The sequence below is a fragment of the Schistocerca cancellata genome, chromosome 1, assembly GCF_023864275.1.
Source record: "Schistocerca cancellata isolate TAMUIC-IGC-003103 chromosome 1, iqSchCanc2.1, whole genome shotgun sequence".
Lineage (NCBI taxonomy): Eukaryota > Metazoa > Arthropoda > Insecta > Orthoptera > Acrididae > Schistocerca > Schistocerca cancellata.
In genome coordinates, this window is record NC_064626.1 from 631,871,663 (window position 1) to 631,897,531 (window position 25,869).

General features: G+C 37.9%; 1 protein-coding gene across 1 annotated transcript in view; it reads left to right on the plus strand.

Moving 5' to 3' along the window:
- The window catches only part of LOC126183213 (serine/threonine-protein kinase fused), a 195,830-nt gene extending 173,687 nt beyond the window's left edge, over positions 1-22,143 (plus strand). The window contains exon 12 of the mRNA XM_049924999.1: positions 21,174-22,143. Coding sequence (XP_049780956.1) covers positions 21,174-21,227 — 54 coding nt within the window. The 3' untranslated portion in view covers positions 21,228-22,143. The remainder of the gene's footprint in view (positions 1-21,173) is intronic.
- Positions 22,144-25,869: the final 3,726 nt, after the last annotated feature.

Sequence of the window (25,869 nt, forward strand, 5' to 3'; positions counted from 1 at the left end):
ACCCTTTTCAGTCACAAGTTAACTGTTTCTGGGTACTGTAGAAAATGTACCAATAACTTATCAATTCTTCTGTTAAGCTTTTTCCTTAAACTTCTTTCCTTGTGTGTGTTTTTTTTACCTCTTTATTTAATAGTTTTTCTGTCATCTTACTATTTTCCTCTTATAACACCCTATTTCAAATATTCCCATGTTGTTGTTTTTTAAATTTCCCATGGTTCACATTTCAGTACAAAGCTCTGTGTGAGAGTTACACGCTCAGGAATTTTCTTTTCAGTTCCATATCAGTATCTGATTGTTGTTAAGTCTCTCCTTTTTGTTGGTGAAAGTGTCAATCTGCTTCTGATATTTTCTGTACTTTGACCATCCCATCTAATCTTGCTTTTTACTCTTCTTTTAATATTGTCTCAATCTCAGTTTGGATGTGAAGACTGTCTTAGTTTTGCTAATTCTTAATCCATAGTCAATGCAAAGTTTGCTGTCAGTTCTGTTGAAGAGACTGATATTTTCTTTCTTTAGTCAAAAAGGTTATATGAGCTGTAAACTTTTAGCATCAGTGTCTATTCCTCTTGCAGTCTTATTATCCTTTTAAAAGTGTCTTTCATTTTATTCATTGCGCTTTTACTCACAAGTTAAACAACAGTGCTGATAAGCTGGAACTATACCTAATATGCTTTTGAAAGTTCACAAAGTTCAAGTGGTCTTGAATATTTCTTGCAATGTGGTATTATCTTCTTTACCTTTTAAGTCAATTTTTCTCTTGGATCTCTTCTGCAAATCTGTCATAATTGCTTAAAAATTCAGAGTTTATATCTTTGCTGTGCCATATTTTTATAAATAACTTTCCATACTACTTTTGAGGTAACAAATCATATATTCTCTTCATCTCTACTTACATGAACTACATTAAACTACCACCTTCATTCATGCAGTGTATAAGAGAGAGAGTAATTAATTTTTAAATTCATCTTCCATCTCTTACAGTATGAGTCTATTGTTAATATAGCTATTCTCTGGAAGTCCACACATCTCCAGGGAATACTTATTGCTGTGTCTGAGCAGGTGTTTTCTTTGGTGAAGCCACTGTGTTCGCTGTCGTAAGATGAAGACCCGTGTCGTCCATCAATATAGCTCACATTATGCAAAATAAAAAGAAAACCAACGAACATTATCTGTACATTGATACTTGAGATGTAATTTTATGTTACTATTTTTTGATTACATAAATAAGTATTGGGTGCAATTATTGTATAGTTTTAAGAAGATGTTGGGATACTCATCACTCCACTGGTGGGATATGTATCACCACAGTATTTCTTGACCATTTAGGTTTATTATTGCCACTTGGTTGTCAGCATGTAGTAGTTTACACTTATATCTATGTCTATACTTGGCAAACCATCTCACAGTGTGTGGCAGAGGTGCTTCTCGTGAAATAAATGTGGAAGTAAGTACTATGTTGCCTTACTCATCTTGGTAATGTGCACTCTCAAAATTTTTACAGTGAAGAAGCTCAGTGCCTCCTTTTTAGCATCTGTCACTGAAATTTGACAAGCATCTCTGTAACACTCACACACTTACTGAACGATCCATTGATTGAACACACAGCCCTTTGTTCGACCTTCTCTACCACTTTTATTTATCCTGCATGGTAAGTATCCCAGGCTGGTGAACATTGCGCAAGAACTGAATGGACAAAAAAATTTGAAAGTAATTTCTTTCATGGGTGAATTACCTATATTTAGATTTCTAGCTTCCAGATTAGTCATTAGATAATTTACATATCAAAGATGCCTCTGGATCAGAAGAATCAGCCGGTAGATATGTGCAACCTCTGTTTCGAATAGTGATGGCCCTATAATACTTCTTTGATTTCATCTCATTACAAATTGTATGTTGAGTTCTGTATGCTAGAAGCTACAAAACTGGTCCAATACTCAGTAAACTTATAGTTTGTTAACAAAATAACGGCACCAAATTGTGTTAGGTTGCCTTCCAAAAGTCGAGGAACATGATTCGACCTGAGCACTGTTGTCTACTACTCTGGATTTCATGGGTGAATGGAATGAGCTTGGTTTTACAGAATCTTTCTTTGCAGAGTTAGTGTTTCATCCTACAGAGAATTTTTTCTTTCTCTAAAAGAGAGAGTAAAAAACATACTCAGTAATTCTACATCAGATTGATATCAACTATATAGGCCTACAATTATGCACATTTTTCTGACGATTTTTCTTCACACTTTTCCAGTCACTTAACACCCTTTGTAGCTCCAGTGACATAAAGTAAATTACTGCTGGATGGGGAGCAGATTGTATCATATATTCTGTATAGAATTGCACAAGTATCTTATCAGGTCCAGCCCTTCCTTTGTTGAGACATTTCACTTTACTTACTATTTCATGATCACATATCTCAATACCTGCCATTTTTGAATTCTGCAATGAATAAAACAATTAATCACATTAAGATCATTCACAGTGAAACAATCTTGGTCGCATGAGTTCAGTATTGGGAACTTGTGTCACTAATTTTACATTTCTGTGCCAGTATGGTCACTGAACAACTGAATAGGTAATTTTTATATAGTTACTGATAGTATAAAACAAAAATTTCTTCCAATCTTTTATCAGATTGATCAGTAAAAATTTACTTTTTAGTACATTGACTGCTTCTTGTGTTACTCTCCCTATATTCAGTTTGGCTTTTATCAGATTTTGCTTGTCAACAAGGCTTTGACTATATTCAGATATGAAGTGCTCTGTACTTCAGCCCAATTTCTGTCAGAATGATTCCACCATGCATTGTGACAGGCATACTACATGTCCACAAATGCTAGGCATGTATCCTAATTTTTCTTTCCATTACTAATGACAAAATCATAATTACTTCTCAAGTACTTTTTCATGTCCTGAAGCTAAATTAATCTTCTTTCAATTATCCTTATGTATGTTGTATTATTCTGGTCACATCTTTACAAGCATAAAATGTCACACTGGCTATATTTTCACATTTATCTGCTTCTGATAATGCCTTTCTGAAAATCATACCATAAGTCATCCATTTTATAAGGTTTTTGGCAACTTCTCAAAAACCTTCTAGTTCCTATAACACCCATAAATTTATTATATTTCAGAAGGCATGTCATCAACCTTTGCTGACTTGTTTATGCTCAGATCATCAATTGAACTGCATTTTGGCTCAATTATTTGTTCTGCATCTACATCTACACTCAGCAAGCCACCTTGGGGTGTGATGAATATTTTGTGTACCACTGACACTCCCCCTCCCTGTTCTTCCTATTTCCAATTGCAAATGATGCAAAGAAAAAACAGCTGTCAGTAAACCTAAATATGGGCTGAAATCTTGCTAATGGCACCTGCATAGTCTGTTCCTGATATATGTAGGAGAAAGCAGTACATTAGGTGACTCACTCTTCTAAACAGAGCTGTAACTTTTACAGTAAATCACTCTGTGATTTTAGTGCTTTTCTTGTAACCTCCACCACTGAAGCTGGATGAATGAGTTTATACCATTTGGTGCTTACTAAAAGCACTGATATTGAAACAAACTGTTTTTCTGTGCATCTTCTCTATTCACTATATCGATCTGGGGAAATGTATTTACCATCGGTGAAATGAGGTTTTTGTAAGGTACCTTCATTGCTAGACTATACTTCTTAAGGATTTAAATAATGTCATGGTTCTCTGATTATAAATACTGTTTCATGACAACTAGTTTCAATCCTCATACTGTTCTCAGGTCTCGTAAGATACCTAAAACAGCTTACATGGAAACATAAAATGTACAGCATCAATTGGCATAAAATTGATCTTAAGTTGCTGTGTCAAGTAGCAACATATTACGTTGTCAATAATAAAAATGTACCAAAGACTATCAATCTTCCTTCAGCACATAAAATTTGGTTCTAACAGTTTTTGTGGAGTCACTGAGCAAAATCAGGTTTTATATCATAAGTTCTTTAAATGTCTTATGATATCTGATAATGATCTGAGGACTGAGACTGTTTGGAAGTAAGAAGTATTCATGACTAAATTTTGGCTGTGAGCTGTGATCTCTTCAAAATATTTATGAGCTGTGGGGCACCACCTCCAAAAATTATGTTCTCAAGGATTCTTCCAAAGAGTCTGAGTCTGGCATCTCTCTTTGCTAGAATTCGGTCCACTTTAAATTACTCCTGATGCATCCTCCCAGATATTTAATGAATGTAACTGTTTCCAGTGATTGCTCAACATCCTCGTAATCAACAATAATGCGTCTTTCCATTTATTTATGTGTAGTACATTACTTGTGTGTATGTTGAGGGTCAACTACCAATCCTAGCACCAAGTGCAAAACCTCTACTAGTAATCCAATATTTTACTACTATTTTCCAGCATTGAGACTTTTCTAAAGACATCATCATCCATGAATATTTGTATGGGGCTTCTGACATTAAGCAAAGCATCATTTATATCTTTCCCCAGTAACACTCCCTTGGAATACTTCTGAAGCTACTCTTTCACCTGAAGTCTTCTTGCCATTGAAAAGTACATTCTGTGTTCTACTTGTTAGAAACTTTTTCAATTCAACTCAATGCTGGTCTAATATTACGTACCCCTGGTATTTTAGGTGACAGTGAGGAACTGTGTCACACTTTTTCTATGAGTCAAGTAACATAGCGTCAACCAGTGCTACCTACTACTTTCTATTTTGAGGATGGGCAGAGTCAGCTAAGTTTCACAAGATTATTGTTTCAGGCATCAATGTTAATTTCTACAGAGAAGATTTTTGGTCTCAAGAAATGTTATAAAATGCAAGTATAAATTCTGCAATAGATTTAACATGAACAATCAGTACTAATAATAAATCTGTAAAATTTTCATGTCTGTCTGTTTGAACACACTTCTCCAAAATTACTAGACAAATTTTCACGGGGTTTTTGCAGCTTGAGCATAGCTTGGGGAACAATATAGGCTTTAGTTCATCAAAATCAGATCACAGTAAAAAGAGATATCATGGTTTAAAGCTTCACTAAAACCATCTTGTCTGTCTATCTGTTTCAACATGCTAATCTCCGAAACTACAAAACAAATTTTCTTAAGGTTTTTGCTGGTAACATTAGTATAGCTTGGGGAAACATATAGGGTTTATTTCGTCAAAATTGCCTCTTGGAAAAAAAGGTATTGTTGTTCAGAGTTTCAACTAAAGCCATCATATTGTCTGTTGCTCTGTTTAAACATGCTTATCTCCAGAACTGCTAAACAGACTTCATGGAGTTTTACAGGTAATTTGACCATAGCTTGGGGCACTGCATAGCCTTTGTTTAATCAAAGTCAGATCTCAGAAAAAATCTGTTCTAATTGAAAGTTTTATCCATACTAGTATTACAAATGCAACAGTATCTCTGTATGTTACTTTTTCACAACTAACCCCCTAAACCAATTTTAGTGATATTTAGTATGAAGATAGCTTGAACCCTGACAAAGAACATTGGCTGCTGTAGAAAGTTTGTAGTACAAGATACTTATTGATTTGAAGAATATTATATGAATTAGGGAAAAATGTTTACTCTTCGAAAAAGCTGTTTCCTCTCCAACTTTTGATCTTTATCATATTTGTCAAAATATTTTTATTACTTGATATTTCCTACGCAATATGATTCAAAGTAATGAAAATAATGCTCATACAATCTTCAGTGTATTTAATCCATACTTCCAGACAGTTTGTTGCATACTGTTTCTTTCTTTCTTTGGGCCTTGTCCCACACCAACGCAGGATTGGCCTTGTTATTATGGTTCTGGCAGTATTAGATGCAGAGGGTGGCCAGATGCTCTTCCTACTGCCTCCCCGAACCCCCTGGGATGTAAGTAGTGTACTCCAGCTGACTGCATCTAGTGTAAGCCGTGAAATAGTGTGAACATGTACAAATGTCTGAGCGTTGTGTAATTGAGGCAGAATGTGGGGACCGGCCCGGTAGTCACCTAGCGGAATGTGGAAAACCGCCTAAAAACACATATAGGCTGGCTGGCATACTGGCCCTCATCTTTAATCCACCGGGCGGATTCGATCTGGGGCCGGCGCACCTACCCGAGCCCAGGAAGCAGCGCATTAGTGGTCTCGGCTACCCTGGCGGGTGTTTGTTGCGTGCTGTAACATCATGTAACATATACCTACTTCAGCAGTACAATGTGTCAATGCGTGCTCCTACTTGTACGCTTCTGTATGCGCTGCTCGGCAGACATCCTGCACATGGTGATGAATTGTGCTTTGGAGGGGAGGGAAGGGGAGGGGGGGGGGGTTGCACATCACATGTTATGCTTGACGAAGCAGGCAGACACATGAGGGCAGCTGATGTTATATGCAAGTGTAGCTGATTTTATATGCAAGTGTAGCAGTGACTAACAGCTTGTCTGTACGAATAATAAAACTGTAAAACCATTGTCTGTCTGTCTGTCTGTCTGTCTGTCTGTTCGAACAAACAAATCTTCAAAACTATGAGACTAATTTTCATGGAGTTTCCACATATAACTTGAACACAGCTTGGGCAATGTGTAAGCTTCATTTCATCAAAATCGGAACACAGGAAAAAAGTCATAATTTATAGTTTTACGTAAAATCTTCTTCACAGCTTATAGTTCGGATGTTTAATCCTCACGCCACAGGACTCCAAAGAACCAATAGATGGCATTGTTGGTTCCATAGTACACCAAAGAACAGATAGATGTAACTGTTAGATTTTTTACTCAATGGCAGATGTACTTTTAGAAGTTTATGCCAGTGACAGAATTAGGTGCTGTAATCTTATCTATACAAATTTACTGATTCAGTTTTGTCTATTAAAAACTTAATGGTATTGCTTTGCTCATATCGATAGGTTTTATTTATATTTGGCTTATTTCCTAGGAAAGTTCTTTTACCTCAGAAGTATTTTCGAATGTTTGCTTCAGTGACAGAATTAAGTGCCACAATCTAATCTTTACAAATACAACCTACCACTGTATTTACAAGGCTGGGATATAGATTTACTGATCTTGCCTCATACAAAGTCTCGGACACAATTATAAATACATATCCTAGCAATGCGGGAATCTCAGCTAGTAGAGGCATATAGTCCTGTGCATTGTGATGATTCCACTATTTTGTGTTACACTGTTTGTTGGTAACAATAGGTATGAGCTGCATGCGCTGCTCAGCTTTTGAACGTAAACTCATGCGAGGCAAAATTGGTATTCACATGATGTATTTTACTCCCATTCCACTTCTAGAAACATTTTCAGTGAAATTGAAGTCCGCAGGCCTTGGTTTCACGTAAACACAAGCATGAAAACAATTATTCTGTCCTTGCCTGGCACAGATTGTCTTACTAGGTGTAAGGTCTTGATAATGTTTCAATAAATCAATATAAAATTGAAACTTCTTTCCCTCTTCATCAAGCAGTACCACTATATCCTTTTTGTCCCCCAATGTACAATTCAGCATAGTGGTCTGGGCAAGACCAAGTTGCTACTCACCATGTAGCGGAGATGCTGAATTGCCGATAGGCACAAATAAAGGACTGTCAGAAAGTGAGCTTTCAGCCAGTAAGACCTCTGTTGGAAATAGACAACACACACACACACGTGTGCACACCACAGTCTCTATCTGCTGAGACCTCAAGCCAGAGACTTTGGCTGTGATCGTGTGTGTTGAGTTGTGTTTGGGTGAGTGTGTGTGTGTATGTGTGTGTGTTTTGTCTATTTCCAACGAAGATCTTGTTGGCGAAAAACTCATTCCTGTGACAGCCTTTTTATTGTGCCTATCTGCAACTCATCATTTCCACTATTGGGTGAGTAGCAACTATCCTTTTCATAATATTGTTACATTCCATCCTGGATTTTCCATTCTTTTTGGATAGATAAAAAATCGTCTCACCAAGTGGTGGCAGGACGCGCACGTGAAAGATGGTTGTAATTGGCAAGCTTTTGGAGCCAGTGGCTCCTTGTTCAGGTAGAAGAGTTGAAGGAAAAGGAAGAAGGGTGAAGGAAAATGACTGGAGAGGTCTGGGGAAAGGGGTAGATTTCGGGAAAGTCACCCAGAACTGCAGGTCAGGTAATTTAATAATAATAATAAATTAGCTGAAGTAGTATATTATGCATTTGTGACAAAATCCTTGATACAGTTGTATTGAAAAAGGAAAGACAAAATGAAATAAACTAAAATAAATATATAGGAAAGGAGTTTTCTATTTATTTATGGGGGTGTAACTACAGTTATATTTGGCCTCAGTGGGGTTGGTAAAAGTTGAGCAAAGTTCTCAGAATGGCTTAACTTTTGTGAAATTGAGGAAATATAATCTTGTAATAAATTATGTCTCTAAAGTGTAGAAGAATCTATCTTATATATTGAAACTTTTCTTCAGAGACTTGTTCCACCTGAGCATCTGCTTTGATTGTTTTTCTTTTACAGTCTCTTATTCTTAAGAATAATGGAAATTGCCAGACTCTTAAAATGGCAATTATTTCAGCCAACTGCTATTGCATGATAAAAATCAGTGCAAGAGTGCAGAATAATAAAATGGTTGTAAAAGATTATCTATGGATACATTTTAAATAACATTCCACTTATCTTTATGATAATTTATTAACTATCTTCCAGAAGAGACATGAAATTTTCCTAGGTTTGTGACTCTAAAACCATTTAAATCAAAACTAGGTTCATTGACCAAAATTACATTTAAAGATGATTACAACATATGGCACAGACCCCTAGTCAAACTTCTTCTTCCCAGTATGAAAATATGATGATATTTACTTCTTGGTTCTGACCAATTAAAACTCTATATTTACACACAGGTATTTCACAAAATGGCTACTATCAGTACACAACACATTACTTTATCAGAATCAGCCCTTGGAAGCAAAAGGAATCACATGATTAAAATCAAGCTTCCTCCTCTGCACAAATTAATTTGTATTGTTAATTACAGTGGTGGCTTTCACCTCACAAAACAGTACAGGGTATCTCAAGGCTTTTGTAGCCTTCTGCTTGTGAAATGTTCATCATGCCATCTTCTCACACCCACAGCACTGCATCCCACTGCTCTATAAGCAGTGTCGATGTCAGCTAATTAGTTGTTTGTTTTCCGGTGCATGATGACTCCACTGTAGTACAGTAGTCAGTAATCACAGCACACCACAGCAGTAATATCATTGGACAAACTACAGACCGACACATATTTGGTTACCAGATAAACTTCCCCATGCTCATCACTGTTTGGTTGTCATTTTATGACTGTTGCTCTACAACAGTAGATTTATAACCAATGGATATTTGGAAAATTTTACTCAATTTGACACCACTTACGCTACTCGGACCATATTCTCAGATGGTTTTTCTCTGTTCTGTACCTATTATCACTTAAGCATGTTCTGTATTTAGCATTTTTAGATGATTTTTGATGCTGCAGTCACTTATCTAGATATGTCACTTTTGTAACAGATTGGAAGAATGAATCAGAATGCAAACTTCCTTAGTGAAATAATTTTGGAAAATAGAATCTAGTATTTCAGCCTTCTCTTCGTGACCCTCTCCTTCAGTGCCAGATGGCATCTAAGTGACTAGATAGGTGGCTTTGATCTATGTACTGACTTGACTTTTTAGATTTTCTGAAGAATCAGTGGATAGAATTATATTTTAAGATTTGGTGAATGCTTACTGCATGGTTTTCCTTACGTTCATTTTGGCCGTATTTAGCTTTTGTTTGTCAACAAGGCTTTGGCTACAGTGAAATCAGTGGTAGCCTTTGCTTTTGAAACAGTTTTATATCATAACTTTTTAATTGTGTTGGATATTTCACATCCCTCTTAACTTTGCATAGTGTATACGTGCCTAAGGCATTTTGTACAACAGCCTTGAACTTTTTAGTCACATCTTCAGTCTCAGAGCTGAATGATACTGAAAAATAGTAGTTCATTTTCTATTCACAGTGTATGGTTAGCTCCACAAATTGAGCCATTACCTGTAGGAGCCAAGAATGGCATTTGAACCTAGATGGCGGGCACCATTCATGCCAATGTGACCCATGATTGCAGCCAGCTACACCCTGCTTGCAGTAGCCCCCAGCAGAGCCCCTCCCTCATTTTGGATAAAGGACTTCCCAAGCACCAAGTACAACGAGTCGACACCAGTCTTCATTCTCAAGTGATCTGCTGTTACCATGTGAGGCTCTGTCACCCACTGAAACTCCTAGTTACTAGCAAGTCCACACTGTACAGTTGTCCACATATATCAAGTAGATTGGCCATAATCCCAACAGGAGAAATGTGATGTCCCGGTTGGAATATATTCTCAGCAAAACAATATGTTATCACAGTTCTCAGGCAGCAGAGGTGTCACAGTTTTGCTGCAGGTACCTCAATGCCACTGCTGCCCAGGGCAGCAGTATGATGTCTGCCAGCCATGGCCAACACAGCTTACAAGTGCTTCTGGACAGTAGTCAGTTTCCAGCACAGCTGTAAACAGCAGATGCAGTCCCTATCCATCTTAACCTATGTTCACTTACACAACAAGAAACATACTGCTAAAACAAGTAGCACAGCCTACTTATTGTGGCTGTGCTGCTCCTGGCTATTACTATATTAACACTCACAAAATACACAAACATGGTAGAAAAGAAAATAAACTCTAGTCAGCACAGATAAATGGAAGTTGTGTTTCGCTTCCTCATAGAAACACCTTAAAAAAAACTTAATTAAACATGATGAACAAAATTTCTCGCTGTCTCGTATCACACTTCAACACGGTTATTTTCATCATACGGACCACTTGTGTGCTCCTGTCACCTGTATGTCGTTTTTCCTACACTTAAACTGGATTTACCATTTTCATCTAATATAGTTCTTTATCCTACAACTAACAAAATAATAAGAACATTTGTGTTGTCTAGTATTGATAATAGTCAAGTTTGATTGGTTAAAGCAACATTGTGAATGATTGTTGGAAAATTAGTTACCTTTACAATTATCTGAAGCAAATAAAAACATTCCCCCATTATGATAGCTGACAAAAATAATTCTGATGTCACTAATAAAACAAAATAGGAGCTCATATCTTTTACAGAAATGAGTGTTTCAGTGATAGATGCTAAAAGGGCACAGGGTGTATGCAACCTGGCACAACCTGGAGATTCGGGAAAAACCCGAGATTTTTTTCATCCGGGAGAAAACCGAGAAAAACCCTGGAATTTTTCATTGTTTTAGTTTTCAGTTAAATTTTTGTAACTTTGACTGGTAAAAACCAATACTCTAACAAAGAATATTACTGTATCTCCCTACTGCAATATAATACTGCAGCAATAAAAAACGAAAATAAAATTTAAGTTGCAAAGGAAATGCACCAATACAACAACAAAACACAGTGCTCATACAAGCGTGTGCTGAGAGCAAAATGTGTCAAAGGTTTTAGGAAGCTATGCAATGTAACATAACAACAAATTGCCTCCAATGAGTGTGACGTCACAACTGTTTACATTAGATTCGTCTGAGTGGTTGCGAGTGAGCTTATGTGCATATGCAGTTGAGTTGCATATGAGTAGTACCTTCTCCCACTTCTGGCTACAGAAGTGTGGCAGTTAGCTATATAAGCAATAGCAGCAAGCAGCCAGATGTTATCCAGAAATGTTTTACTGGTGTGCCTAAGCTCGATTCACATATGCGCAACAGGCCCAGAACGAGGGGCGGGGTAAACTGGGATATCTGCCGCGGGCGGCAATTTGGGGGGGGGGGGCAAATTCATATTATTGAGGGAAAATACCTTTTTTTCACAAAGCACCTGGCATCCAGCGCAATTTGGTCTGTCAATTGCTCATATGATTTTTAACGCATCCCTGTTGGTTTCTGAACAAATTCTAAGTTGATTTCTGAATGAATCATAAGTTTATTTTTTAACGCGTGCATAGTGTACATGATGTCTTTACCAGGGGAACCCCGTCGCATCTAGAAATAAACTTTCCCGCAGACAAAAGGGGACGGGTCTATACGAGCTGAGTGGAATAAAGTCGAACGGGTGAATGCCAATCACTTTTTATGCGGTTGACTGGGTTTGTAAATTATCAGCGTTGTTATAATTACTAGCGAATTCCATAGATTCAGACTACCAGAGTGGAAATAAACGACTAACAGTAATAACAGGCAACAAAGATTACGTATTGTCTTCTCCGTGTATCCAAGAAAGTGAAATTTTGACAGAAAATTTTTGGCCAGACCACCACACTACTAAGGACCAGTTACACAGTTCCCGGCTAGCAGCTACTAAAGTTCTATTCTGGGAGTAGCGAAAATGCGTTGTACGAACACGTTGAAATGCCTAACCGGAGAATAAATGTGAGATAATTAAAGCGGTGATTGTGGCAGGGTTAGTGAAGTTAACCAGAGAATAAGTTTTCACACTGGCAGGAATAGTTACAGAATTAGTGATGACAAGATAGTTTGATAGAATGAGGAAGGACAAGAAACAGACTCTCACAAATTACGGAAGAATATGACGATTCCAAATTTGTATAAAAATTTCGTACTCCAACTTTTCTATCTCAAGCTTTAAAAGCTAGAGAATAAGAATGAAATGTGGAACTATTTCCTAACATAAAACTTTTTGCTTTTAGTAGGCCTAATAGGCATTTGGTGTTGGTACTTCGTGAATTATATTCCGTCGTGTTATAAAAATGACCATTTGTGTCAAAACAGTCTGGTTTATTTGGTGTATTAACAGCTTTTCTAGTATTAATATTTCAGTTTTTATGCAGCAAAATGTTGACGAACTTCAATGAGGTAATAGTCTTTCCCAGAAAGTACGCCACATAAAGCGGTGGCAAGATTACACAGAAAAGAAAAAAAAAAAGAAAAAAAAAAGGCTAGGACGTAAGGATTGAAGAAATGTATACTGTCTTGCTTGTCTCTTGTCTTTACTCGTTTTATGTATCCTATACTTAATTTTATGTCACACATAGCAGCAAGTTACTAGCTAATAGGCAATAAAGACTGCAAATTTTCTGAAGAGTTCTTGTTCTGCCGGTTACAAATAACCCATCCAGCATGAACTGCGAGATTCTTTTTAAGAGGGGCAGGATGTCCCATTACAAAATATTCCACGTTTGAATCCCACAGAGCGAAATACAGAGACGTGCGATGGAAGAATGCTGTGTGAAGAGGCGTGGTGCTGAAGTTTGGCACACTTAAGACCAAATAACATGTCCTACGTTTCCTCTTCAGAAAGACGTGCACTACAAAATGAAGGTATTTTTGGAAAGTCGATTTTTTAAATTTTTGGCGTCCTGCCTCAAACGCTCAAGTGTGGGGTAGCGCCACTATCTAATATTGCCCCAGTTCGGAAATATCGTAGATCCGGACCTGATGCACAGAGCAGTCTGGGTCAGAGTTGCCGTTGCATAATATGTATAGTCGCCAGCCGGTGTTAAAAAATCCGCTAGATATGTAAAATAACGGTCACTAAAAATCCGCTAGATGTCGTTAAACTTTCTTAAGGGCAAATATATGTTGGCGGGCGGGGGATTATTATATTTATTTTCAGCTGTTGGGTATTGCCAGACAATAATGTACTACAACGCCTACAACATATTTTTAATGAATCTATTTTGCTTTTATTCCAGCAATATTTCAGAAACTTGGTATGAAACACTACAAATCACATTAATTTTTTGATAAATGGTACTGAAAGTTTATTATTTTCAACAACAAAATTAGTCTAACATATGCACAGTTAGAAAAATCTGAAAAAAATTAAATTTGTTATCGAAGCCATTAAATGTTGCACTTGATCAAAATTATTCGTGTCTCAAGCTTCCGATCTGAAAACACAAAATGAAAAGTATGCTTTTAGCTATTAAGATTCTGTAGTTGTAACTATGTACACGCGATTATTAATAAAATAAAATACATACACTGTGACATTTTAAATGTGTTACATTGAAAGCCCATATAATGTAGCTACTCATAGCTCCAACTTTTATTATGAGACAAACCCTGAAGTCGCGGAAAAAATCGGCTGTTTCACATAAAAACACCAATGCCACAAAAAATATATGGAATAGCCAATTTTTTGCGATTTCATGGCTGGTCTCATAGCAGAAGTTGTTCGCAATGATGAGTAACTTCGATTTCGACTTTTGATGCAACATGTCACGATGTATATATTGCGCTGCACTTTTATGAAAGAAAATATAATTATTAGCTGAATGCTTTTACCTAAATTTCAAAATCATATAAGACGTCTCCAGGATCATCAATTTCGTTAACTGAAGAAGAAGTTGAAGCCTCTCCAGTTTCTCTTGGTCTTCCTTTGCCGGCTTGGTTAATAACATCGTCTGGGAAATCATAAGTTGAGCAACTCATGTTTTTAATCTTGAGTTGGTTTCTGATGAGAAGAAGAGAATTTACAGTTTGTTCAGAAAGTCTGTTCCATAGCTTATTTTTCACAATATTCATGGAGCTAAACATCCTTTCTACTTCGGCATATGAATGTGGTAAAAATAGAACAGCAATAGTGAAATCACTTAAATCCTTGAAGGTGTTTATTCCAATCGCATTTTTATATTCGGCTACTTTGGCCCAAAAGCTAATAGTGTCCCCGTTTAGCGGATTCCAATCAATGAAGTGAATAGTTTTCCACTGCTGCAAGATTTTGTCAATTTTTTCATCAGGGTATCCCATTTCCTTTACTAGATTAATTAATGGCGTGTCTTTTGATTGTTTCAAAGTTTCTTCCTCACTCAAGATTGTCATTTTTTCTAAAGCTTTGTAGTGTCCTGGAAGTCTGTTTTGGATTTCTTCTCCTAACTTTACGTTAAAATCAATACACCGTTTTTTTATTCCTGCAATACTAACATTATGATTTACTGGAAGCTTCTACACATGTGACTCAAAAAGATATCCTAGGTAGGGGACGGGATTAAGGTGATCTCTTATTTTGAGATCTATGTAGTCTTGGTCGGTTGTTGCTGCCATCGGCAACAGAATTCTTTTGCAGACTGAACGTAGCAAAGCCTTCAAACGACTTAACAGTTTTACGGGGTTTGCTTTTTCACTCTCGAAGATTTTGATTGTCTGTTGCACCTCACCAAAAATTGTTTTCAAATAGTACATATAGAGTCGATTCTGTTCATCTGAGTACATATTATAAAGCATCTCCGTTGTGTAACATCGATCTTTCGTAGTCTTAAAATGCAATTTTAATTCATCCCACTGGGATAAAATTCTTGCTATAGCCGGTTCGATAGATAGCCATCGTGTGTCACATGCTTTCAGTATTTTTAACGGTGCCACACCACAATTAATTAGCTGAAAAATATTTTTATACTCAATTTGGCGCTTTGACAAGTGTGAGAACCAGGTGTAGGATGCGTGCATTACTGCCAGCTGTAATGAAATACACAAAGTATCAAAATGAGATTTGGAAGATTGTGTTGCGTTGTGTTGCATTTTCAGAATTGTATACACGCTGTCGCTGGAACCAGTCATAACACCTGCATTATTGGTTCCTATGCAATTAAATTTTGTAATTTGAGGCCCTCAGCTTTTAAACCATTCCAATGGCATAAGAACTCTCCAGGGGCTGCAAAGCTAAAAACGCACACACTCCTTTTTTTAAAATTTAAACTGAAATATCGTACGACGGTCCCGAGATATTTCCTGATGCTTACATCTGTTGATTCACCTAATAATAAACTATATTTTTGGTCACCTATGTCACTTAAAAGTTCCTTTTTGAAATGAGCTGCTAGAATATAATTTATTAGCTCCGTACATTTGGTTCTATGTGATTTCATGTCATTTGTTGATTTCGAATCCTTAAAGCATTTTTTACAGACGTCAGTCAAGTGATCAATGTTGGAAATTGAGCTATGTTCAGCAATGTACAACGCTAACGTACACTCAGCTCCTGCACATGAATTACATGTTTTCACTGGTACTGCAGAAAATGTCAGTTGCTTAATTTGAGAAATTGGTTCATATTTTTTGTTTCCAATTGATTTTTCAAATAGTTAATTTTTGCATCCATTTCGGACTGAAAATAGCTGCAATAGGCTTTAGTTGAGTTACCTGGCACAGGCTTCAACCAATGTTTGAACTCCATGCAGTTTTCCCACTCTTTTCTATGACTCTGGCTGTAGACCTTTCTTATGTGCATTTTTGTCCTAGATTAAGGAAATATGTGGACCTTTTTGTACATAATTAAGATAGCCGTCTATAAGTTTCCAAGAAAATTGTTAAAATTAGCAGGTCGTAAGAAAGTTCATGATAGCAAGGAAGCGTTTTGAATCGCAATTGACTACATGATGCGAGTATAAACGAAGAGTTAATTAAAGTCTCTAGCGGATACTGGTGGTGTAAAAGTATTTTTCGGTACAATATGCATGTGTTGAGTTTTTCTCCATAGAGTAATCTTTTATATTCCCTCCCCATGAGGGGAATTAGGGAAGTAAAGGAATGTTGATATTTATTAGGAAGAAAAAATTAGCACAACACTGAGGATGTAGCTGTGGTCCATAGCCGAAAGTGACTGAGTTTTAAGACCGACTCATATGCAAAAGATTTAAAAGGTAATCCTCTAGTTCTAGCGACTTTGTCGCTATAATGGCAACACTGGTCTGAGTTGTAGTGGGAAGGTGGTAGTCTCCACATGACCCATGTTTACGTTAAGTGATTTTGCTGTTTCCTCTTCGTTTATTGCTCTCACGTCAAATGAAAACAAAATGGATTTCTGTGGCCGGGAGATATAAAGTGAATTAAAATACATTCACATAATTATGGAAGGCTGAAGTGTTATTAATTTCAGATTTTATTTTGTTGCCACCTTTCTGATAGTCAAGTGTTAATCACCTTGCAGAACAATGAGGTTATTGTTGTCGGTTTGTTAAAGAAATTTGACTTTTATTAATCTTTTCTGCTGAGGCAGTCAATTTATTTGAAATGAAGTGTTTAATTCCACACTATTGGCTAGTTTGAACTGTTCGCTGCATTTCAAGTTGACGTTTTTATCTTAAGCACGTATGGCATTATGCTATAGTAAGGAACCAAACTTGAAATAATACAGTACTGGTACTCCAAATAGATGTACATCTGAATATGGACATACGAATGTGCACTTGAAGCCGAATTATGCATTTTAGTATGGCTCACAAAATTCCCATGCTCCTTGAGTATCCTCTAATGTCTTTTTTTTATGACATAATATAAGATCTTTTAATGTTTTACATGTATGAATGTACGTGCGTCATCGTAGCTGCGCAAGCGTGTCGTTGCTTGTTATCTGGCCCTATCCAGCAACTGCTCAAACAAATCTATTTCTAACAGGTCGGGAAAATATTCCGAATGGTTGTTTGAAAAGCATTACTTTCAGAGGCCTTCTGCCAGGTAGTCACTGTGCTTCATAACAACAGTGGTGGAACCTTTGTCTGCAGGTTGGATGATTAGGTCAGGGTTTGTTTTGAGGTTTTGTATGACTGTTCTTTCTTCTACTGAAAAGATGGTGTTCTGAGGAAGGGACCTGGGAAAGGGCGCTGAAGCTAAGTTGGAGGTAAGGACTTCCTGGGAGGTGATCAATGGGTGGTTAAGTGGGAGGGGATGAGGATCATGGTTGGATGATGGTATGAACTGGAAGAGGAAGGGTTCAGTGTTGGAATTAGTGTGGTTTTGGTAGGAGGGATTTATGGGGCAAAGAAGTGCTTCCATTGAAGGGATTGGGAGAAGGAGAGTAGGTCTTTGGCAAGTCCACTGTAGTTAAATTTGGGTGTAGGGCTAAAGCTGAGGCCTTTGGATAGGACTGAAACTTCTGTGGAGCTGAGGGTTTTGGTGTAAAGGTTAACAACTGTGTTACAGGAATGTTTTAGCTCTCAATTTAGTGGAGAGTTGGTTGGGAGTTTTGGGGGATGTGACAAGCTGAATAGGTCAGCTAGGCAGGGTTTATCTGCTGTGAGGAGTGGACAAGGAGGAGCATTGTGGATAAAGTAGGGGTTGGATAGTGGTGCCCAAGGTGGCAGTAGGGTGTTAGCAGGTTGGATACCTTATGGAGGTGGTGTCTGGAATGCTCCTCCAGGTGCTGGAAAGCAAGAGATTCAGTTTCAGAGATGTGATATATGGAGTAGGGATTGCAGAGTAGTAGTATCTTGCTGAGGGAGCAAAGGTGGTTCTGGGATGTGTGTGCCATGGAGATGTGTTTTTGTGGTACCAGTTTTGTGAGGACCAGGGATTGGTGAAATCTGAAAAACTGCAGATCATTGTGAAAGTATTGGTGGGATTCAGAGAAAGGAATCTTTACAGTTAGGTGGTTTGATGGGATTCCATGGTTGAGGCAGCATTTGAAACACAGGATGTGGGACCCTGTTTTAGCTGGGGAAAGAGATACTTTTCTGGAGTGGTACAGAAAGATAGAGCAAGGATCCATTGTGGCAGGAATGGTGTAAATAAAGCTGGAATGATGCAGAAGTGGGCAAAATAGTTGTTGATGGTTGTGAGAATAGCTGTATAAGCGAAAAAAGGCATAAAGATGCTTAAAAAATTGGTATCCCAAACATGTAGAAACATGCACAGATACATAAAAATACACATAAAAATTTGCAAAAACACGTGAAACCATGTAAACGTATCCACAAATATGTTGAAAACATACAGAAACATGGGTGAAAAGGAACAATGAGGTATGGAAGAGAGAGAGAGAGAGAGAGAGAGAGAGAGAGAGAGAGAGAGAGAGAGAGGGAGGGAGAGAGTTGTGATAAGTGAAGATAGAGGAAGGGGGATGGGTTAGGTCAAGGATCAAAAGTTCACATGGCATGGGCCAATGCATCCACCAATCTTTCCCTGCTCCTCTCCTTTTTTGTTGCTTTTTCCCCACCTCCATGCCCCATAACCCCCTAACACTGTGCGTATTGGCAGTCTAGTCTCTGCACATTCCACCAGACAGCATTGGTCTCTCTCACCGGCTGTACATATTTGTGCATATTTTTATGTGATTTCACATGGTCTCATGTGTTTTTGCATATTTTTATGTCTTTGCACATGTGCTTCTCAGGCAAACTCTGTTGTCATAAACATGTATTCAACAGCAGGCCATTGCACATAAATGTGTTGTAGATACTGTGGTAGAGAATTAAAGAATTTTCTGTTGGGCAACTCCTTCCACCTCGAAGAAGAGGATTTTAATAGAAACTCTTAAAAGTAATGTTTAATATTATTTTGCGTCGGTGTTAGCTCTGCAATACCATAATGTTAAATCATTCTGTTACATTGTACTTGGGGATAGACTCGTACTAATTGTTAAGGCAGAAATTTTCCGTTGCTCCACCTGTCAGAAACGTATGGCTTTGACTTCTTTTCACAACCCTAAGCCCTCTCTCTGCATGACATGTAACTAATGTACTGTAATCTAATTTACATCCAACTACACTAACTAATGTACTATAATATAATTTACATCCAACTACACCTGGGGCTTTTATAACATTATTCCACAGCAGGACCGTCACCTACAAATACAGTATTCACATTATGGATCAAAATCATGCTAAGTTCAAGCTAAATTTTCCACAAATTTCAGGCTGTATATATAAAAATTAATGAAACATATTTTGCTTATAATAGTGATGGTCATTTCTACATTTTTTGAAAACATAGTACTGGATGTTACTTTTTATTTAAATTTAACTAACCTACACAGAATTAAAAGACAAATAAGTCCATAAAAATGGACCAATCTCACCCCGTATTTATCTGGCAAAATATAGATCTTGTGGTACATCTGTAGTGATTATTCTCTATTCTGAACGTGCACAGTTCAGTGATGTGAAGCATCAGATTCTTAATACTTATATAAATGAAACCCAATTACCTGCCATATCTCATGAGCTATACTATCTAATGTAGTTGACAAGTTGCACAAAATACTAGTTGGCAATATTTTGTCATTTATATTTTGTACACTGCTGTGTTACAACATGGCTTGCAACAAATGTTTTACTGTCACAAAATGCCATATTGAATTTGTCATCATCATAACAGGCCCGGCACCTGGCATGATTGTGTAATGTTTCACTGTGTATATAAAACAATCATCTCTAAAAACAAAGATGGGGAGACTTACCAAACAAAAGCGCTGGCAGGTCGATAGACACACAAACATACACACAAAATTCAAGCTTTCGCAACAAATGGTTGCTTCGTCAGGAAAGAGGGAAGGAGAGGGAAAGACGAAAGGATGTAGGTTTTAAGGGAGAGGGTAAGGAGTCATTCCAATCCCGGGAGCGGAAAGAATTACCTTAGGGGGAAAAAAGGACAGGTATACACTCGCACGCGCGCGCACACACACACACACACACACACACACACACACACACATATCCATCTGCACATACACAGCAACAAGAAGACATTTTCCAATGTCTGCTTGTTGCTGTGTATGTGCGGATGGATATGTGTGTGTGTGCGAGTGTATACCTGTCCTTTTTTCCCCCTAAGGTAAGTCTTTCCGCTCCCAGGATTGGAATGACTCCTTACCCTCTCCCTTAAAACCCACATCCTTTCGTCTTTCCCTCTCCTTCCCTCTTTCCTGACGAAGCAACCGTTTGTTGTGAAAGCTTGAATTTTGTGTTTATGTTTGTGTTTGTTTGTGTGTCTATCGACCTGCCAGCGCTTTTGTTTGGTAAGTCTCCTCATCTTTGTTTTTAGATATATTTTTCCCACGTGGAATGTTTCCCTCTTTATATTCAAACAATCATCTCTCATTCACATAATCAGTAATTTGGGCAGTAGGTGTTACATACTAAAGCCACATCTCCCAGCACGTCAGTGTTTGACAAGGTAGAGGTGTTCTGTTTCTGACATATTAAGGTGAGTGGTTTTGCCCTACCCTTTAGGTTGCCATGATGGTATCTTTCAACTAAATACCATGGGATGGCATGTTGCCCATGCTGTCCTGACTTACATCAATACAGAGGGCTTTCAGTTGTTGCCCCGGTCAGAAAATTCTCCAGATCTCTCTTTTTTATGAGATCCTTGGAATTCCGTCAGTGTAATGCAGTGTATTGATCATGTGTAAATCATTTAACTCTAGTTTGCTTTGCAATTAAATCTGTCTTGTAATATTTGTAATAACGTCTAATGCATTTCACCTTGTCACAATCTTTGTTCCAGGCTGCAAAAGCTACTACACATGAACTACAGAAGCTGTCATTCTGCACTTCCTGATATGGTATATGAGAGTACTTTGTTACCTGCCTGTAATCTAGTCCTGTTAAATCAGCTATCTACTCTAATGATTACATTAAGGGTCCCTATATTGCACTGTCCTTTGAAAATAAACTGAGTGAGGTGATGAAGCCATTAATGCCCTGGATGTCAATTCAAGATGATGGCACTTCAAATCCTCAACTGACTGTCCAGATTGTGGTTTTCTGTTGTTTCTCTAAATTACTTAAATGCCATGAGGGATCCTTTGAAACAGACACAGCCAATTTCCTTCCCTGTATTATCCTGATCTGAATTTGTGCCCTGGTTCTGATGACCTCATCATTAATGGCCTGTACAAACCTAATATTTCTTTTTTTCCTTTCAAACTACTGTGGTCATTTCACAGAAATGACTCGTGTATTTCAGAAAACGCACCACAAATGCAATGCCAGACTTTCAGTCCAGTTGAAATACTGTAACAAAAAAAGAACAGTCAACCCAACAATGAGAATGAGTATTAAAGAAAATGTGAAAAGAACGTGCAGCGTAATGAAGTCACTTGAGTGATTAATTTCAAGGTCCGAATTTCCCATCACACGCAACCTTTATTTTTGGGGAAAAAAATATAAAAAAGAGATGACGGTATTAAGAGAGCATTAAATTATGTCTTAATTGTAAATAAATGGAATACTGAAATGGTTAATTTCTTTATAACTGTCTGTTGAGTTCCCATTATTGAGCCACTTCTACAGCCTCTTCTACTGTAAACGTGAATTACTTAATACAGTTTACACCCTCACTTCTTTCTTGCTGAACATTGATTCAGGTTCATATATTTCAATTAATGTGTCTTACAACTGTAATATATCCTGAGGAACTGGAAATAAAAATAAACAAGTTCAAGCATGTGGCTGAGCATCAGAAAATCGATAAACAGTGTGCTTAAATTCTGGATGGTGTTTTTAAATAAGTATTTTTAAATATTCCTAGAGACAGAAGATCTACTGTCCATAAGTCAGCACATATTTAGAAAGCATTGCTCGTTTGAAACTCAGTTTGCCTTTTTTACACATGATAGCCTGTGAACCATGGTTGTAGGGTGGAACATAATGCACCTATCATTGTTCAGACATCGTGTGAGGTGAACTACGTGAAAGTCTTTTTGTGAATGCCGTTATTTATCTGTGTTAACTGTTTGACTTGACTGTGTTGCTATATCTTGAGACAGCAGACTCCTTTCTCAATGATGCCAAGTCCGTACCAGCTCGAAATCTCAAACACTAGTTACTACTAAATAATTTCATTTGCTGATTCTTTATCTTGCATGTATTTCACCTCCATAATATACAGGTACATTCCATGATTTTACTACAGCATACAACTTTAACAAAGTTCACGATACGTATTACCCTTTTTCATTAGTGCATTGTACTGCTTCTGCCTGCAGTGAATCCATGAAGTGGGGCGACGTTTTCACTGAATAACTGCCACAGCCTGAAGGCATCTCCAGGCACAGGGATCCAGGAGCTCATCACCCTTCCCTTGCAGATATACTGCATTGACTTTTGCTCTCATGACATGACCAAATGAAACAGAAAATTTCCCAAACAATATGCGGTCCAAAAACGAACACTTGCTTGCTAAATGCCATTATGACATGTTCAAAAGAAACAGAAAATTTCCCATACAATATGTTGTCCAAAAACAAAACCTACTTACTAAAATGTCAAGCTTATGCAAGGCCATGACTATCCTTAGTTGATTACAGAGACAGAAGGAGTAACGTATCACTTTATAGAAAGATGTATGTTACCCCTCAAGGGTAACAGGCATGGTCCATATTTCTAGATTTCTGGAAATTGTTTGACAAGGTTCTCCACAGCAGGCTGTTAACAAAAGTATGATCATATGGAATAACTTCCAAAGCATATGAGTAGCTCAAAGATTTCGTAAGTAATAAAACCAATTTTGTTGTCCTCAATGGTGAGTGTTCATTCAGAGACAAGAATATCTTCAGGAGTGCTCTGGGGAAGTGTGATAAGACCAATCCTATTCTTTATATACATAAATGATCTGACGGACAGTGTGAGCAAAATATGTGGCTGTTCTTTGATGATGCTGTTGTGTAAAGGAAGATGTTGTCATTGAAAGGCTGTAGGAGGATACATGGTGATTTAAAAATTTTCTACTTGGTGGGATGAATGGCAGCTTGCTTGAAATGTAGAAAAATGTTAAGTTAATGCAGATGAGTGGGAAAAACAATCTCCTAATGTTTTAATACAGCATTAGTATTGTACTTCTTGACACAGTCATGTGAATTAACATAGTAAAGTGATATGAAATGGAACAAGCACGGTTGGATGGTAATAGGGAAGGCAAATGGTCAACTTCAGTTTATTGGGATAATTTTAGGAAAGTGTGGTTCAGCTGTGAAGTTGACTGCTTGAGTGTGTGGGATTGGATTAAAAGTAGACGTTAAAGAAATTCAGAAAGGGGCTGCTAGATTTGTTACTGGTAGGTAAGATCAGCACATGAGTATTACGTAGATGCTTCATTACTCAAATGGGAATATCTGGAGAGAAGATGACTTTTGTGAAAACACAATTGAGAAAATGTGAGAACTGGCATTTGAATTTGACTGCAGAACAAGTCTGTTGCCACCAACATACATTTTGTGTAAGGATCACAAAGATAAAGATTAAAGACATTAAGACTCATACTTAGACATACAGACATTAGTTTTTCTCTCACGAGTGGAACAGAACAGAAAATGACTACTAGTGGTACAAGCTACCCTCCAGTATGCACCATACAGTGGTTTGTGGAGTATGTATGTAATGGTAAGTGTAACAATTCCATACTCAAGAAATTCAGTGATGTACCCTTCATACAAGAACAAACAATTATGGAACTTAGAATTTAAATATTGCTCTTCCTGATTTTATGTTAAGCAACATCACAGTTGGAATGACACAGTAATGGATGAAGTGAGAGAATACTCTTATGTAGAAAGCAATGCATTTCTCTGGACCCCAGTTATTTTATCAATTTCTTAATGGACTTTGGCCTCTTGCCGTATATAAATATAACAATAAATGTCAGAGAAACAGTTGTGTATTGGATACTAGAGTTAATTCTCATTGTTTGTTGGACAGGAAACACATGTTTATTGTAATGGAATAGTACAAGACAATTTAGTGAAAGTACTGTCCTTTGGCAGCTTTGACCTTCTCCCACTTCTTGGGGAACAAATTGATTCCACAATTAAAAATTCAATTTCTTTTGAGGTGAACTGCACTTTGAACTAGTTTTCAAGATCATTAAAAAGTGTCAAGTGTTGTTCAGAATGGACCGAAACAAATGGTAATCAGAACGGGAAATGTCTGTTGAATATGGCAGATGGGCTAAGTCATCCTGTTGAAGTCTCTTTAAGGTTTCTTTCACTCAGTTTGCAACATTTGGTTTGGCATTGTCATGAAGCAGAGTGACTGTGTCATGTCTCTGATCATACTGTGGGCCTTTGTCTTTAGGGACACTGAAGAGACTGTTAGGAACTGAGCTTTTGGCCAAAGCGTGTGCGCCCACACACACACACACACACACACACACACACACACACACACTGTTATACCTTCACACAAGCAGGCACACCTCATGCACATATGGCAGCTGTCATCAGACACTCTGGCCAGATTGCAGCTATAGCCTTGAACAAAAGTAGCAATCTCAAATCGAGCAGGGGAGTGGGAAGGATAGCAAGATATGGCTGGGGAAAGAGAAGAGTGCCGCCTGGCAGAGCATGCAGAAATTAAAAGGTGGCAGGAGAAGTGTGCCAGATGCAGTGTTGGGAGGTTGTGGGGAAGAGGAGTTGGGAGGAGGGGGATTAAAAACAGGGAGTGCAAAAGGAGAGGAGCAGAGTGGGTACAACATTGATGAGTGTGTCAGCAGAGACAGATATGCAACAATGAGGGTGAGGAGATGGGACAGAGGGGGTGGATACTGTTGTGGGGGGGGGGGGGGGATGTGGAGGTAATAGGCTATCGTACATTGAGGCCAGGATAATTTCAGGAGCAGAGAATGTGTTGTAAAGATAACTCCTATCTGCACAGTTCAGAACAGTTAGTGGTAGAGGGGTGGACCCAGATGGCCCAGGGTGTAAAGTAACCATTGAAACTGAGCATGTTATCTTCAGCTGCATGTAGCACCACAGTGTGGCCCACTTTGCTTTTGGTCACAGTTTGGCAGCAGACATTCATCCTGGTGGACAGCTGTTTGGTTATCATACCAATATAAAAAGCTGTGCAGTGATTGCAACAGATCTGGTATACCCGTGGCTGCTTTCATGTGTGCCCTGGCCTCTGAAGGCATAGGATAATCCTGTGACAGAACTGGAATAAGAAGTGCTGTGTCGGTGAATAGAACAGGTCTTGCACTTGGGTTTTCCTCAGGGATATGATCTCTGTGGCAAAGGGCTGGGTTGGGAGTGGCATGGGTATGGATTAGGATGTTATGGAGGTAGGGTGGGTGATGCAACACCACTTTATTAGGGGCAGGAATGATCTTGGGTAGGATGTCTCTCATTCCAGTGCATGATGATATATAATCAAAGCCTTGTGAAAGGGTGTGGTTCAGTTGTTCCAGTCCAGGGTGGCACTGAGTG